The sequence below is a fragment of the Felis catus genome, chromosome A3 (genome assembly GCF_018350175.1).
Source record: "Felis catus isolate Fca126 chromosome A3, F.catus_Fca126_mat1.0, whole genome shotgun sequence".
NCBI lineage: Eukaryota > Metazoa > Chordata > Mammalia > Carnivora > Felidae > Felis > Felis catus.
This window is the reverse complement of record NC_058370.1, coordinates 55,103,050-55,118,274: the sequence shown is the minus strand read 5'-3', so window position 1 is coordinate 55,118,274 and position 15,225 is coordinate 55,103,050. Positions and strand designations below refer to the sequence as shown.

General features: G+C 41.2%; 1 protein-coding gene across 3 annotated transcripts; it reads left to right on the top strand.

The window, feature by feature from the left end:
• The first annotated feature begins 24 nt into the window (after positions 1–24).
• Positions 25–15,133, top strand: CA3H2orf49 (chromosome A3 C2orf49 homolog). Of its 3 annotated transcripts, none has more exons than XM_006930029.5 (5): positions 25–308; positions 2,797–2,963; positions 5,752–5,878; positions 6,005–6,127; positions 9,799–12,948. In XM_006930029.5, the coding sequence occupies exons 1-5, from the start codon at positions 210–212 to the stop codon at positions 9,853–9,855; spliced, it is 573 nt and encodes a 190-aa protein (XP_006930091.1). In that variant the 5' UTR covers positions 25–209; the 3' UTR covers positions 9,856–12,948. The 3 variants fall into 3 exon arrangements, with proteins under 3 accessions (XP_006930091.1, XP_044909923.1, XP_044909922.1); XM_045053988.1 differs by adding an exon at positions 14,986–15,133 and having other exon boundaries at positions 33–308; positions 5,752–6,127; positions 9,799–9,873; XM_045053987.1 differs by having other exon boundaries at positions 34–308; positions 5,752–6,127.
• Positions 15,134–15,225: the final 92 nt, after the last annotated feature.

Below are 15,225 nucleotides of genomic sequence, written 5' to 3'. Positions count from 1 at the left end.
CTCTGCGGACGTCCCTTTCGCTCCTACCGCCCCCAGGAGTGTCCCCTCCGCAAGATCTCTCCCAGCACCCCGGCCGGCCGCGAAAGGCGGAGCGGACGCCTGGCGCACTAAGAGTGACGTCAAACGAGACCCCGCCCGTTACATCACTTCCGGGACGCTTCCTTCGCGGAGCCTTGTGGGTAGCCGGCCGGGGTCTCCTGGCGACGACGATGGCGGGGGATGTGGGCGGTCGCAGCTGCACTGATTCGGAGCTGCTGCTGCACCCGGAGCTGCTGTCCCAGGAGTTCCTTCTCCTCACCCTGGAGCAGGTCGGGCGCGCCGAGGCGGGTGGGCCTGTTTGGGAGAGAGGTTCGGACTTGAGCCGGCCCCAAGTAATCCTGAGTGGCAGCGGACACACCCGCCGCCGTCGCTTGTCCCGCCTGGTTTGTGTCAGCGTCCACTCCACACCGACCTACCAGGTCTCCCCACGCCCCTGTCCGGGAAAGAGACGTCCTTAGACTATCAGGGATTCCTGGGAATTAGGACTTCTCTTTTTTTGGGGTCTTTGATGGCTCTGACACAAAAGTCCTAGGCGACCCCCACGGCCTGGATGTGAGCAAGGGCCTGGGGAAGAATCGTAGTAGCAATGAAGGGTAGTAATCAGAGACTGTCAGGGCTGGAAAGCATCGGAGAAATCGCCCTTTTTTCATAGTGTCACCTCGTTTAAAGATGAAACTGAGTCTCGGAGAGGTGAAGTGACATATTTAAGGTCGCACCACCGGTAAGTGGTGCAGCCAGGAGGAGAAACCAGGACTCCTGGCTCTCAATGTAGCATATCCTCTTTTCGAGCTAATGTGGCCTCTGATAGTCAACAAAAGATAAGACAAAAGAAGTGATGAGTTCGGTTTAAAGTGGTAGAGAATTACTGAAAGTTTCCTTGTGGTTTCAAGTAGCTTGTTTTGTGGTTTTCCTTGTGTTTTCTCCTCAGTACTCTTTCTCTAACTTCCTCAAGTGCCCTACAGATGTATTGATACCAATTACCTTTCACCTGCAGTTCTCAAACTTTTTAGGTACATCAGAATCACTCTAGGGTTCATTAAAATACAGATTGCTGGGCTCCATCCCCAGAGTGTCTGATTGAGTAGGTCCGGGGTGTGGCCTGAATATTGGCATTTTTAACAAGATCTTGCTGCTTGTCCAGGGACCACAGTTTGAGAATCACCACCCTGGAGCAGTGCGTCCCAAACTAACGTGCCTATGAATTCCCTAGGAATGTTATCCAAGAGACTCTCCAGGGTTTTTCCGTATCTCTTAAGTGTATAGAGGGTGAAAATTGATAACAAAGGGTGGTCAAGTATAAGAGAGGAAAGTACTACTTGTGCTTTTAAATTTGGAAGGGAACAGTAAGTGGGATAAGTTTATCAGAGCACAAAGATTGGGCTTGTTTTGCCAGTTAAGCTGAGCACAAATGTTTCCAAGCTTTTCTGAATTGCAGTTGCGGAGTCCATGATCTCATTACCATCTTCGTTTTCCTTCCTAAATCCAAACTCTGTCCATAGCTACTCCTTCTCTTTATGCTATATGTTTTCCGTGATGTTGAGAGCAAATTGGAAAATGAGGGAGAATGAGGTAATATTGACAAGGTTGATGGACAGTGACTGGAAGCTACTCGAAAGGACTGGTGATGGGCACCTGAGTGGCTCAGTAAGTAGGGCCACATTCTCTCTCTCTCTCTCTCTCTCACTCAAAAATAAATAAACATGAAAAAAATTTTTAAGTACTAAAAATAAAAAGAAAGGACTGATGGAAACGTAAAAGGGAGGTTGTAATGACGCACTGTTGTGATGGTCATCAGTAAGGGACTGCAGTTTCCATCTGTAGGGCCATCTGAAATCTTGGTGGTTAACTTCAACTTAAGCATTATTAGGGAGACATGGGAAACAATATACAGCCCACGCTTTGATCATGATGGTAACACTCTGGGTGACCTTTGACAGCAGGTAGTAAATTGTCATCACTGTTGGAATTCTTTTGTCCGGTTTCCCCAGGCAGTCTCCCATTTTCAGTTTCCGTCCTAGATTAAGATGATGCTGCTGGGGGGCGCCTGGGTGGCTCGGTCGGTTGGGCATCCGACTTTGGCTCAGGTCATGATCTCACGGCCCGTGAGTTCGAGCCCCGCGTCGGGCTCTGTGCTGACCGCTCAGAGCCTGCAGCCTGTTTCAGATTCTGTGTCTCCCTCTCTCTCTGCCCCTCCCGTGTTCATGCTCTGTCTCTCTCTGTCTCAAAAATAAATAAACGTTGAAAAAAAAAAAAAAAAGATGATGCTGCTGGAAATGGTCTTCGCGCCTGGTATGCTGGCTGACCAGATGTGAGCTGCAGTCCTTGTCACAGTGAACGTGTGGCCATTGTCTTTAAGATGCGGCTGAACCTGATGTTTGCAGAGCTGAATCTCTTAGTAATAGTACTTCTTAGAGAACTGTATAGGACTGCAGTGTACTTGAAGTCCCTGTAAGTCCGTGTAAGACTTAGGTAACAATCTCTGACTTAAATAACAAATTTTGTAATTATATTAATATATAATAATTGGATATTTAAATTATGAGTATGTTATATTGATTTTTATGGTTATAAATTATAAATAAGATTATATATTATACGATACATTTTATGATTATAAATAAACTATATATTATATAATTACTAAATTTTATTATTATAAAATTTGTTATTTAAACAGAAACGTTCTACTGTGTTATGTAGGTAGTAATTAAAACAAAGGATGTTATTTTGAAATTACTTTTCTTTCCTTCTCCACAGAAGAACATAGCTGTTGAAAATGATGTAAGAATAAACAAAGACAATCTTACTGATCTTTATGTTCAGCATGCAATACCGTTGCCTCAGAGAGATTTGCCAAAGAACAGATGGGGGAAAATGATGGAAAAGAAAAGAGAGCAACATGAGATGAAAAACGAGACTAAAAGGTACTTTTCAGTGGTTCTGGTTTATATGACTTAACAGTTTTGTGTTTCTTCTTTTTCTCCAGGTAAATTTAGGTAAGAAAAATTCATTTGCTCAACAACTATTTATTGAGCGCCAGGCACTGTGCTTATAGCACGAATAAAACTGACAGAATTCCCTGCTCGTATTTTAATTGGGAGAAACATAATTTAGAAAGTGAAATAAAATATACGGTATGTTACGTAGTGATAAATGCTAAGGAGAAAAGGACAACAGGGAGAGAGATTACCATTTTAGGTAAAGTGGCCAAGAACAACCTCACTGAGAAAAGACATTTCAGCAGAGAAACCTACAAGGTAGGGAGCAAGCTACCATTCCAGACAGAATACAAGAGTCAGGAGTGTGCCCATCATAGACCAAGAACAATAAAGAGGCTATCAAGGCTGGTGTGGAGAGAATCTGAGGGAGAGTAGAGGAAAGAGGTTTATTGGAGGGGAGCAGCAGAAATTGTTGGCTACATCCCATAAAGCTGTGTAAGTCGTTGTAAGAACTTTGGCTTTGCTCTGAGATGAGGAGCCATTGGAAGATTCTGAGCAGAATGATGACACCATATGATGTACATTTCAACAGCCTCACCCAGGCTGTAATTTAAGGTGGGGGGAGGGAGATAGGGAAGTCAAACAGGAGACTATACTGTGATCCAGGCAGTAGATGGTGGTGACTTTGAGTGAGGTAGTGAATTTGGTAAGAGGTGGTCAGAGTCTGGATTTATTTTGGAGGTAGAGCCAACAAGATTTGCTGAACTGGGAGACAAGGTAGAGTCGAGTTAAGACATTAAGGTCTTTGAATGATGCAGGAACGAAGGAACGGTCATATAGCTTCGGGGGCACTATTTAAATTTTTTACATTTCAGAAAATACTTGATAAAACCACAGCAAATAGATTTCCTTTTTAAAAGAAGGCTACCTTTCTTTAACAGTGATAGCTTAATGAGGACAAGGTGTCCTAACATCCCTGAGTGGGCTAGTTATTTCTCTTCCTGTGTCTGTTGTATCCCACGTGGGTGCTATTGATTAACTACTGAACTTATTTTTGGAGGTTTCTGTTTGTAAGGTAGTGTCTATAGGCAGTACACCAGTGATTGTTGAAAAAGATGCAGTGAAGGGTGGGAGCGAGGGAAGATGCTAGTGGTGAGTTGAATAGAGGTTTTAATTTTTAGTTATGAAGAAAAACTCATGATTGACCAGGAGATTATTCCCCCAAGTGTGGAAACCGTTGAAGAATGTAACACGTATGCTCTTAGTCTTTTGGAAAATACAGTCACTCTTTTGATCAGGAACACATTCAGTTCAGATCGAGGATCCTTTTAGCTTGATGGTTATATACTGGGATAGGCTACTTATTAGAGTTAGCTTTTGTAAATCTTTGGGTTAGGCCAAATATATTTTCAACTTCTGTTGATTCTTAATAAAGTATTTTCTTCTTGCTCTGCACATTCAGGCACACTGTTCTAAGAAAAGCTTTCAATACTGTTATACTTCGTATAAACATCCCTTTAACCCCTCAGTATCCTTTTAGAAGACATCTTCGGTTCTTTAAAAAAAAAAAAAAAAAAAAAAACACCACAATTTGACTTTAGAATCAAAACATTAAAGCTGGAAGCATCTAAGAGACAATCAGGTTATTGTTGAATTGTTTATTAATTTTTTTGTGGACAGACTGAGCTCCTGTGATGTCCTCCAGACCACACAGAGCTGGGACCAGATCTACAGCACGGTGCCCAAGTTGGAGCGGGCCTCTGGGCTCTTAGGTTGAACTCTCACAAGCTGACGTGCTGTTTCCCTTCTGTGGTGACAGTGGGTGTATAGTGAGCTTATTTTTTACCTTCTACCAAATAATGTTCAGTGGTGACCTGAGAATTGGTGAGTTTGGCGAATCACCTAGGGTCTGGTTAAAATGCAGATTCTGAATCAGTACAGGTTGAAGCCTCAGATTCTGCATTTCTTAACAGGCTCCCCAGAGGATGCTTAATGCCCCTGGTCCCTGGACCACACTTGGAGATGTAAGACTAAAGTGTTCTTCCTAATAAATGGCCGCTCAAATTCTTACGTGTTTAATTAAAAGGTTTTGGTTTTTTTTTCCCCCCGAGAACAAATGTGTTGTGTCCCGAGGTGTCATGAATAATGGACAAATGAACGCTCTTATCATTTGTCTTTGTGATTCAGAGTGGAAATTTGGTTTTCAGAAGCTAAATGTGAAGACTTGCTGAATTTTAACATTAAAACTTTATAAATGTTATAGTTACAGTTGAGAAAATGCCTTGGCTTTAGAGATCTTTAATGAATAGAACAGAATGTTCTGTCTCGTTTGTAGACTGCTACTGTAGTAGTCTTGCTATAGTTTTCTAGGTTATTATCCTTTTTAAAGTAATAATTGATACATAGTCAAGATAATTCTGTCAATTAGAGGGTGATTTTTAAAACTTTAAAAAATTTTTTTTAGTTACTTAGGAATCTTGTTTTTAAGTCCTAGGGTTAATTTGTCGGCTGATGTTTTCAAAATATTTGTATCTTGTGTGTACATTAAAGCTAACTTACGTTTCTTGTCAATAAATACTTTAAACGTCAAAGCCCTAGAATATTACCATTTCATTTAGGGTGAACATAGAAAATTTGATTCCCAGTAGTCCTACTTAAAATAGATTAGTCTTAGCAATGTTTTTTTGGCCATTGTTTTAGCTTTGAGTTCCTGTGAACGAATGGGTTTGCTGTTCCAATTATGTTTTCCGTGAATACATCTCTGTGATTGCAGGAGTGGCACCGTGGATGGGTTAAGGAAAAGGCCCCTCATTGTGTTTGATGGAAGTTCAACCAGAACAAGCATCAAAGTGAAAAAGACAGAGAATGGAGATAATGATCGACTCAAGCCTCCCCCTCAGGCAAGCTTTACCAGTAATGCCTTTCGAAAATTACCAAATTCGTCTTCCAGTGTTTCACCCCTAATTTTGTCTTCCAATTTGCCTGTGAACAATAAAACGGAACACAATAATAATGACACTAAACAGAACCATGACTTAACGCATAGGAAAAGTCCTTTGGGTCCTGCAAAGTCCCCACCTTTGTCCCCTGTTGGAACTACTCCAGTGAAGTTAAAGCGAGCTGCTCCTAAGGAAGAAGCGGAGGCCGTGGTAAGTGTACAGAAGTTTCTGGGCTCATGGGAGATGTGAATGAAATCTTCGAGCAGTCTGCCTCATAGCTGAGGTGGGAGAGCAGTGCCACAAGCAGATCTTGAACTCTTAAATGATCTTACTTTTTACATGTCCTTTCTCGTGTTTGAATCCTGGAAGTATAAAATCCATGATGATAAGTTAACATCTTTTAAAGTCTACTCGATTTCTTTCTTTTTTTTTTCTATATTTATTTAATTTATTTTTTAATCTACATCTGAGTTAGTTAGCATATAGTGCAACAATGATTTCAGGAGTAGATTCCTTAATGCCCCTTACCCATTTAGCCCATCCCCCCTCCCACAACCCCTCCAGTAACCCTATGTTTGTTCTGCATATTTAAGAGTCTTATGTTTTGTCCCCCTCCCTGTTTTTATATTATTTTTGCTTCCCTTCCCTTATGTTCATCTGTTTTGTATGTAAAAGTCCTCATATAAGTGAGTCATACTGTCTTTCTCTAATTTTGCTTAGCATAATACCCTCTAGTTCCATCCTCATCATTGCAAATGGCAAGATTTCAATCTTTTTGATTGCTGAGTAATATTCCATTGTGTGTGTGTGTGTGTGTGTGTGTGTGTGTGTGTGTGTGTGTGTGTATACACACATGTATCTATATATATATGTATATGTATCTATATAGGTATATAGATACACATATATATATATATATACACACACACACACATACATACATACATACATACATACACACACCACATCTTCTTTATCCACTCATCCGTTGATGGACATTTGGACTCTCCATAATTTGGCTTTTGTTGATAATGCTGCTATAAACATTGGGGTGCACGTGCCCCTTCAAATCAGCATTTTTATATCCCATGGATCAATTCCTTCTAGTATAATTACTGACCCTTAGGGTAGTTCTATTTTTAATATTGTGAGGAACCTCCATACTATTTTCCAGACTGTCTGTACCAGTTCACATTCCCACCAACGGCGCAAAAGAGATCCTCTTTCTCTGCATCCTCACCAACATCTGTTGTTGCCTGAGTTGTTAATGTAAGCCATTCTGACAGGTGTGAGGTGGTTATTTCATGGTGGTTTTGATATATATTTCCCTGATGATGAGTGATGTTGAGCGTTTTTTCATGTGTCAGTTAGCCATCTGGATGTCTTCTTTGGAGAAGTGTCTATTCGTGTCTTTTGCCCATTTCTTCACTGGATTATTTGTTTTTTGGGTGTTGAGTTTGATAAGTTCTTTATAGATTTTGGATACTAACCCTTTCTTTGATATGTCGTTTGCAAATGTCTTCTCCCATCCTGTCGGTTGCCTCTTAGTTTTGCTGATTATTTCCTTCACTGTGCAGAAGCTTTTTATTTTGATGAGGTCCCAATAGTTCCTTTTTGTTTTTGTTTCCCTTGCCTCTGGGGATAAGTTGAGTAAGAAGTTGCTGCAGCCGAGGTCAAAGAGGTTTTTGCCTGCTTTCTCCTCGAGGATTTTGATGGCTTCCTGTCTTACATTTAGGCCTTTCATCCATTTTGAGTTTATTTTTGTGTCTGGTGTAAGAAAGTGGTCCAGGTTGATTTTTCTGCATGTCGCTGTCCAGTTCTCCCAGCACCACTTGCTGAAGAGACTGTCTTTATTCCATTGGATACTCTTTCCTGCTCTGTCAAAGATTAGTTGGCCATAAATTTGTGGGTCCATTTCTGGGTTCTCTATTCTGTTCCATTGATCTGAGTGTGTTCTTATGCCAGTACCGTACTGTCTTGATTACAGCTTTGTAATACAGCTTGAAGTCTGTGTACACTCGATTTCTTTCTGCTTAAAATGTGTGAAGAGAGTGTCTTAGGCACTTTTCCTAGCGTTTTCTCATTTAGATCCTTTATCTTGGAACTAAAAGAGGAAAATATTCCTTTATTAGCAAAGCTCAGAATGTTAAGCAGTTTGCCCAGGGTCACATATTTATTAAGTAGCGTTTTAGAGCTTGACCTTTAGTCTGTCTGTTTTGCACTTATCTTAAACCACACTAGAGTGTTTAGGATTTATCACTTACCTCCCCTTCTCAAATTTACCTACCCTTGGAGGGTAGAGGAAGTTTAGGGGAATCTACTGTGTTGGACTGTGTTATAGTTAACCATTTAGATGCTTGGATTTCATATACTGGCAAATTTGGTAGAGATAGGCAATATATTTAGAGTTTACTTAGGGTTTAATTGTTGAGATTGTGTGTGTGTGTGTGTGTATATTTGATCCTTCCCTAGACATGTCAGAAAATTATTTTACTTTTAAATATCCAGTTTTATAGCTTTTATTTCTTGTCTTAGTCTATTTAGGCTGGTATGACAAAAAAAACAACTTTGATTGGGTGGCTTACACAGCAAACATTTATTTTTTATAGTTCTAGAGGCTGGGAAGTCCAGAATCAAGGTGCTGACAGGCTCAGTGTCTGGTGAGGGCCCACTTCCTGGTTCATAGCTGGCTGCTTTTCGCTGTGTTCTCACCTGGTGGAAGGAGCTAGTAAGCTCTCTGAGGTCTCTTTTATGAGGGCCCATTCATCAGAGCTTCTCCTTGTTATTTAAGCACCTCCTAAAGGCCGTGCCTCCTCATACCATCACCTTGGGGGTTAGGTTTCAAAATGGGACTTCCGAGGGGACACAGGCATTCAGTCTCTGTAGTGTTCCTGTAGTATACAGTGACTTTTTATCCTCTTGGAATTGTGTGTCCAAAGGATCAAGACTCAGACTAGTTCCAACATTCTAAAATAGCAGACCCTGAAAAAAAAAACTATTGTGAGTGTGACCAGCTCATGCTTCTTATGTTAGTTCATCCTTTCAGTGACCCTGTGACATAGCACAGGTCTTTTTCTCATCTCGCAGATGAGGAAATAGAATCGCAGATAATTTAAATAAAGTTGTCCAGGGTGTCAGAGTTACTGAGTGGCCAGGCTGCAGTTGGAATTCAGGTCTGTCTCACCTCAGTGCATGCACCTTTGACACCGGGCTGCCTCTAGACTGACGGACTTCAGTCACTTCTGTGGGAAGTGGGAGAAGGGCGTCAGATAAGAGAGGGAAGAATAAGAGAAAAGGTAGGAGGAAGAATCTAGACCTCAAAAATAAGAGTTAGCCTCGAGGATCTTTTCTTTCGGTCTGTTAGAAAGCATTTTTCTACTCAAAAATTTTACTCCTTCAGAGGTTTGTTTTATTTATTTTTTTAATAATGAGTGTTAAGATCTTGGATTGTGAATTTGAGGAAGGCGATGGGGCAGGCAGGAAGGAAGCAGGTCTGGAGCCTTCAGTGCTTTTCAGTTCTGAATACACCTTAGAATTACCTGGAGGAGCTTCCTGAAAACCCAGACAGACGTCAGAGCTTCATTCCTGCCACCTCCCGTGGATTCTGACTTAATTGGTTGTGGGATAAGGCCCCGGTCTGGGCATGTTTGTAAGTGCCGTGGGCGATTCTAATTTGCAGACGTTAGAACCACAGCTGGAAAAAAGGGTGGCAGGGGGCTGGCTTTTTTTCCCCAAGCTCCTAAAGTCTTTTCCCACCAGATGGCAGCAGTGATCTACTGTGCATAGATTAGTAGTACACTTTGGTGGTTTAGAGTGCTCATTTCAAGTTATTCTCTGCCATTTCTGCAAGTATATACTGATTTCTGTTCATGTCTTTTCAGAATAACCTGAAGCCCCCAGAAGCAAAGAGGAAGATACAGCATGTTACATGGCCATGAAGGAAAGTTTCCAAAAATGTAAATATAACTGTAACTGTAGTTTTTCAAGCAAGTTCACATATATTGACAGTATTTACAGAGATCCTGATTATTGTGGAATTTTCCAAAGAGGTTTCAAATTAGGTTTGAAAAAAGTCTTTCCTTTTCCCTTCCTCCTTTTTTGTTTTTTTTAATTTTTGCATTTTGTTCCCTGATTTGGAAGGAATTTCTTTTTCAACAAGTGGCTTAGTGTGAGTCATTTATAGCGATCCTAGTCAATTATTAGCTGCAAGTCTGGTATAAAGCATCTGATGACTTTTAAGAATTATTCTCATTAGCCTGTTTTAGTCTTTGGGGAAATTTGAGGTTTTGTTTAAGCTCAAATCTTCTGGAAGTTCACCATTTTTATTTCTTTTCCCTAGCAAAAGAATTTGACAGTTTATCCCAACATTTTAGTAAATACTGCCAGACTCCTCAAGGTTCACCAATAAAGCATATTTGTAGTGCTGCCGATAAACTATTCAGAATATACAGATGAAACTGCTGTTCTCCAAGTGCTTACATTGCCTTTCCCCATAAAAATCAAAAGGTAAATCAGTGCTTGCTGTTGCTCCTTCCCTTGAAGTCCCGACAGGATTGGTCTGTTAGGAGCCGACTGGTCATTCTCACAGCTGGTCTGCCCTTTAAGATGTCCTGGCCGTGTAGTAGCCCTACCTGCTGTTTTCGTGAGCAGTCTGTGATCTCAACTCTGAGCGCAGGGATCGCTCCTTCCCTGGTGCTGCAGCTTTTCAAAAAGAAGCCAACTGTAAAACCTTCAGGTGTGGTCATGTTCAAGATGGCACCCGATGGCAGAAGGTTTAGAGAGTAGGAAGAGGGGGATGGAATTCTAGAACTTCAGAGAGTCCAGGAAGGATAGCGGTGAGAGGGAAGCTTAGTGTCATCTGGAGTAGGCAGAAGACGAGAAGATACTGAAGCCAGAAGTCACCCCAGAGTGGCAGCATGGGAGACGAGTACCAGCTGGACGGGGCTCCCTGCTGGGGTGACGGGGACAGCTCCCCGCAGGACTGTCTGTCACACGCACAAGTTATCCACTGAGGTTGCGTGTTCCTGTTAGAATGGTGTCACCATCCCATTTGTGTGGTGGGAATCAGTGGGAAAGTAGGGTATACCTTAGAGCCGTGAGTTCTCATGTCCACGTTTTGCCTTGTATTTCTAACCAAGTGCAGAGGATACTTTATACTTTTTTCCTTATGTGGTCGATCTTCAAATTGGGCTTTGCCTTTTCTTTACTTCTGACAGCAGTCTCGTTCCTCTTTTGATTTGTTAACGCAAGTATTTTAGTTCAGCTCTCAAATAGCCTTACAAAAAATTCATTCAGCCTTGCAGGTACATATGGTACTAAAACTTTAACCCTACAGTTTTTAGCCGTTCTGCCTTTATCCAGTCGATAAATCTATACATACGAGACAAAATTGGTACATACGATGTGCTGCATGTTGTGCTAAATCAGTAACTACATAGTTACCTGCGGGGCTGATGCGTGTAATACTGTTGAAGGACAACTGTAACCCTCTACATAACTGTAAAAGGAGATTTTAAAAGTGCAGATTTTAGAGTAGAATGACAGATTTTTGTATTCGGTTGTCCCTGCTGCTCCCATCTGCATTCTCTCTTAGTTAAGAGAGAGTTAGCCATTTGACAGTTTTAAGTCAGCGGAAACTTATTTTTAGTTACTCAAGAAAATTAATTTTTAATTTGTATATTTAACTTACAGAGTAGGTTGGTAATAACAGCTGAACTGTGTAACATTGTTGCTTCAAATTGAAGTTTATATTACGAACATTCAGAATCAATGCTCATATAGCAGCATATTATTGGGCTATTTTGAGTTTGAAATGTGGAGAAGTGGGAAACCATGGACCGTGTATTACCTAATGCTGACATCTCAGAGCGCTGTGCCTTCTCAAGGTGTTTACATACAGCTGGTCTTGAGATGTCTTCCTCCACATGACGAAGCCTACTGAATGATGGGACTTTGAGGCAGAAGTGTCGGCAATCTTAGGTTTTGAAGGGTTGCTTTGGTGTGCTTTAAAGCTTACAAGGAATTGAGTTGAATGGCAAACGACTTTGGAATACTCTTGACTCACGATCATTGTAATATTGTTACTTTCGATTTCCTGTTTCAACAGAGCCAGCTTTTTGGAGGGGGGGGGGTGGTAGGCAGACGAATGGCATTCGAGTCAGTGAGTGGCTTCTGAGGTGTAGCTATGAGCACTTGACCACTTCTGCCACTGGCAGGTGGTCTTGCTCTTTTCTTCCCCAACTTCTTTGTTCTCGGTTTCTTTTTTCTTATTCTCCTTTCCCATGTTTTAACTTTCTTTGCTTCTCTTCTCCATCCTCCTTTCTGCAGACCCTAAGCATCAGGCTTAGGTTTGCGGGTCATAATGCCTGGCCCTACGCATTCATTGAGGAGTGAAGATAGGATAACCCCTGTTCCTCTTACATTTGAGGGATCATAGACTGCCGCGTGAATTCTGGAAGTCTCCAGCCCCTGCAGCACCAAAGGCCCTAAATTGCTTCCCAGTGGCCGTAAAGGCAGTACAGTTTACCAAAATAGCTTCATTAATCTAGACAGCTACGAGACACTTTGGAAAGTTGGTTCAACTACCACTATGAGGCCATAATATTTTTGCTAGTATTAAAATTCCTCAGAATTGTAATTATTATTTGAAATAATATTTTGGTTGACTTCGTTTTCTGAGAGATGATTCTAAAACTGGTCTAGAGACTCATTCAATAGCAATGACCTTTTAAAAACTTACATTAAGTAAAACTGCCAGTAGCTTAAATCATACACGTGTAAGAGCTTCCTCTATTTACTACTGTGGAACTTCAGTAATTTTAAGAGGTTACAAAACGGTCAAAATGTTTTTAAGCGTGCTCTTTTATTAAATGCTTGTGCAGGTTTTGTAATTCAGTACAGAGAGTTTAACCTTGTAATGTACATTTTTGTATGTAAAGGTCTTTTAAGTAGCCTTATCCTTATTTAAATAAACTGAATAAAATTATTGAGTAGGTCTGTCATTCATAAAAAAATAAAGTGGAAAAACATTCTGTAATGACTTGGTCTCCTTTTATTTGAGCAGACTATCCAGTGGAAAAGTGTCATTCTTTATAGTACGACCTTCTGTACCAGAATTGACTGGGATCAGGCATGATCCCCATAGTCCAGCCACGTCTTGGGGACCCTACCGTGAAGTGCTGGGGGCTACAGTGGCCTGGCGTTCAGGAGAGCCTGACGCCACAGGGGCTGACACACCGACTGCCACTATTCTTTGGTAGATGGGAACAAGTCCCTCAGACCTTATCCTGTGTAAGCTTTCTTAACAAACTGGAACAAACCAGAGGTTCAGACGAAAGGATTATTTGCGTTTGGGGTGGTCTTTAAAGAGTAAATCTCTAAACTGGTCATCTTAATGTTGGAAACCGAAGGTCTAAGTTAACTGACTTGTAAAAACACCTCAGGTTACTTCATCTACCTTGAATTTTAAAAAAATAGGTCATTTTGGGGGAGGGGACAGAAGAGACAAATTTATGTTCATTTACCTTGTTTTTCCTAAAGTGCTATTTACTAAATAAAAAGCTCTGCTTTTCCAGCTGTTAAACCTGGTTGTCTATAGTGTTGTGGCAGAAAAAACAAAGGTGTGAGTTAATTATGTTCCTGCTCAATGAAATAATGGATGATCGTAATGACAGAAAGAAAATCAAACCGAGAAATGAAATCGTGAGAAATGGGGAATGTAGGGTGAAGAGCTGCTTTAAATATAGTGGTTGCGGGGTGCCCGGGTGGCTCAGACACTTGAGCATCTGACTCTTGATTTCAACTCCGGTCATGATCACAGGGTTGTGGGATCGAGCCATGTGTGGAGCCCGCTTAAGATTCTCTGTCTCCCTCTGCCCCCTCCCCAGCGTGTGCTCTAGCTCTCTCAAAAGGAAAAAGAGAGAGAGAGAGAAAGAAAAAGGAAGAAAGAAATGTATGTTAGGAAAGACTTCTTTGAAGAAATTTAAAAACATTTTTTAAATTCTCTTTTAATTTTAAGTAAACTCCACCCAACATGGGGCTCCGACTCACGACTCCAAGATTGAGAGTTGCATGCTCTACGGGCAGCCAGCCAGGTGCCCGCCAAAGAGATTATTTTTAAGGGGACAGTTAAGGAAAGCTTTCAGGAAAAGCATTGTACACGTGATAGATTTTAAATGTCTACATATTCTTTGTTGCTCCTTCTGTCAGACATGGAGTCTGTTTCCTGCTGCTCGAATATAGATTGGTCTTGTGATTTGCTTTCATCAGTTGAATGCTCCTCTCACTCTGGGTCCCCTACTGCAGCCCCCTGAGAGAGCCACTTTTCTAGTATGCTAGAAAAACATACTAGCCAACAGCACTGACCACCAGGTGTGACTTAATCCCCCGTCCCCGCTCCAGCTGCCCCATGAGTGTCCAAGGTGAGACCAGCCCAGATAGACTCTGAACATCCTGAGTGAACAGAATAGGGGCTACATTAAAGCCACGCCAAGTGTCGCGGATGGTTTGCTGCCCGGCATTAGATAACAGATACCGGACAAGAAGAGTGAAAGCAGAGAGACTTAATAGGATTTTAGAATGAAAAAAAGAAACGATTTCAGAATAGAAAGACTGTGCAGCTCCAATCAGTGAAAATAGCAGGAAGCGTAGTTTAAAATGCAGCCAAAGCAGGTAGGCAGGAGCCGGATTCTGTGAGCCACGCTAAGGACTTTGGATTCGATTCTAAGAGCAACTGGAAGCCGTCAACTGTTCAGACTTGACCAAGCATTTAGCCAAAAGACAGAAATAAGACTGGCTCAATAAAGTATGTAACAGCTCTAAGCATCTTTTTCTCTAGTAAAATTATCCAAGTTTTTTCATTTTGTTTTTCAGTCCATTTGCACTAAAATATTTCTGTTTCTTTGGCTAATGATTAAACCTTAAGAGACTAAAACACCACTTGTGGCAAAAGAGATTTTTTGTAAATGTAGAAACACCGTATCTAGCCAAGCTTTCTGTTACGTCCGTCCTGCCCTGCTATAGGATTTTTTTTTTAATAAACTTAAAAAAAAATCAACCTTTTATTTTAGGAACGTTCGAGATTTGTAGAAAAATCGCCAGGAAAGGATAGAGACTTCCCGTATACTGCACACCCAGTTTTCCCTATTACTGATCGACATCGGTCTGGTACGTTTGTGGACTTCCCGTCAATACCGGTCCGTTATTGTTAGCTGAAGTCCGTAAGTTTATTCATATTTGCTTAATTGTTTACCTAATGTTATTTTTCTGTCCCAGAATCCCATCCAGGACACCACCTTATCTGTAGTATC

Bases quoted from the DNA above. Each gene is read 5' to 3' on its own strand.
- CA3H2orf49 (XM_045053988.1), top strand. From the start codon at position 210: ATGGCGGGGGATGTGGGCGGTCGCAGCTGCACTGATTCGGAGCTGCTG. The intron at 2,964-5,751 runs GTACTTTTCAGT...CTGTGATTGCAG, and splicing joins ATGAAAAACGAGACTAAAAG to GAGTGGCACCGTGGATGGGT. The intron at 6,128-9,798 runs GTAAGTGTACAG...ATGTCTTTTCAG, and splicing joins AGGAAGAAGCGGAGGCCGTG to AATAACCTGAAGCCCCCAGA.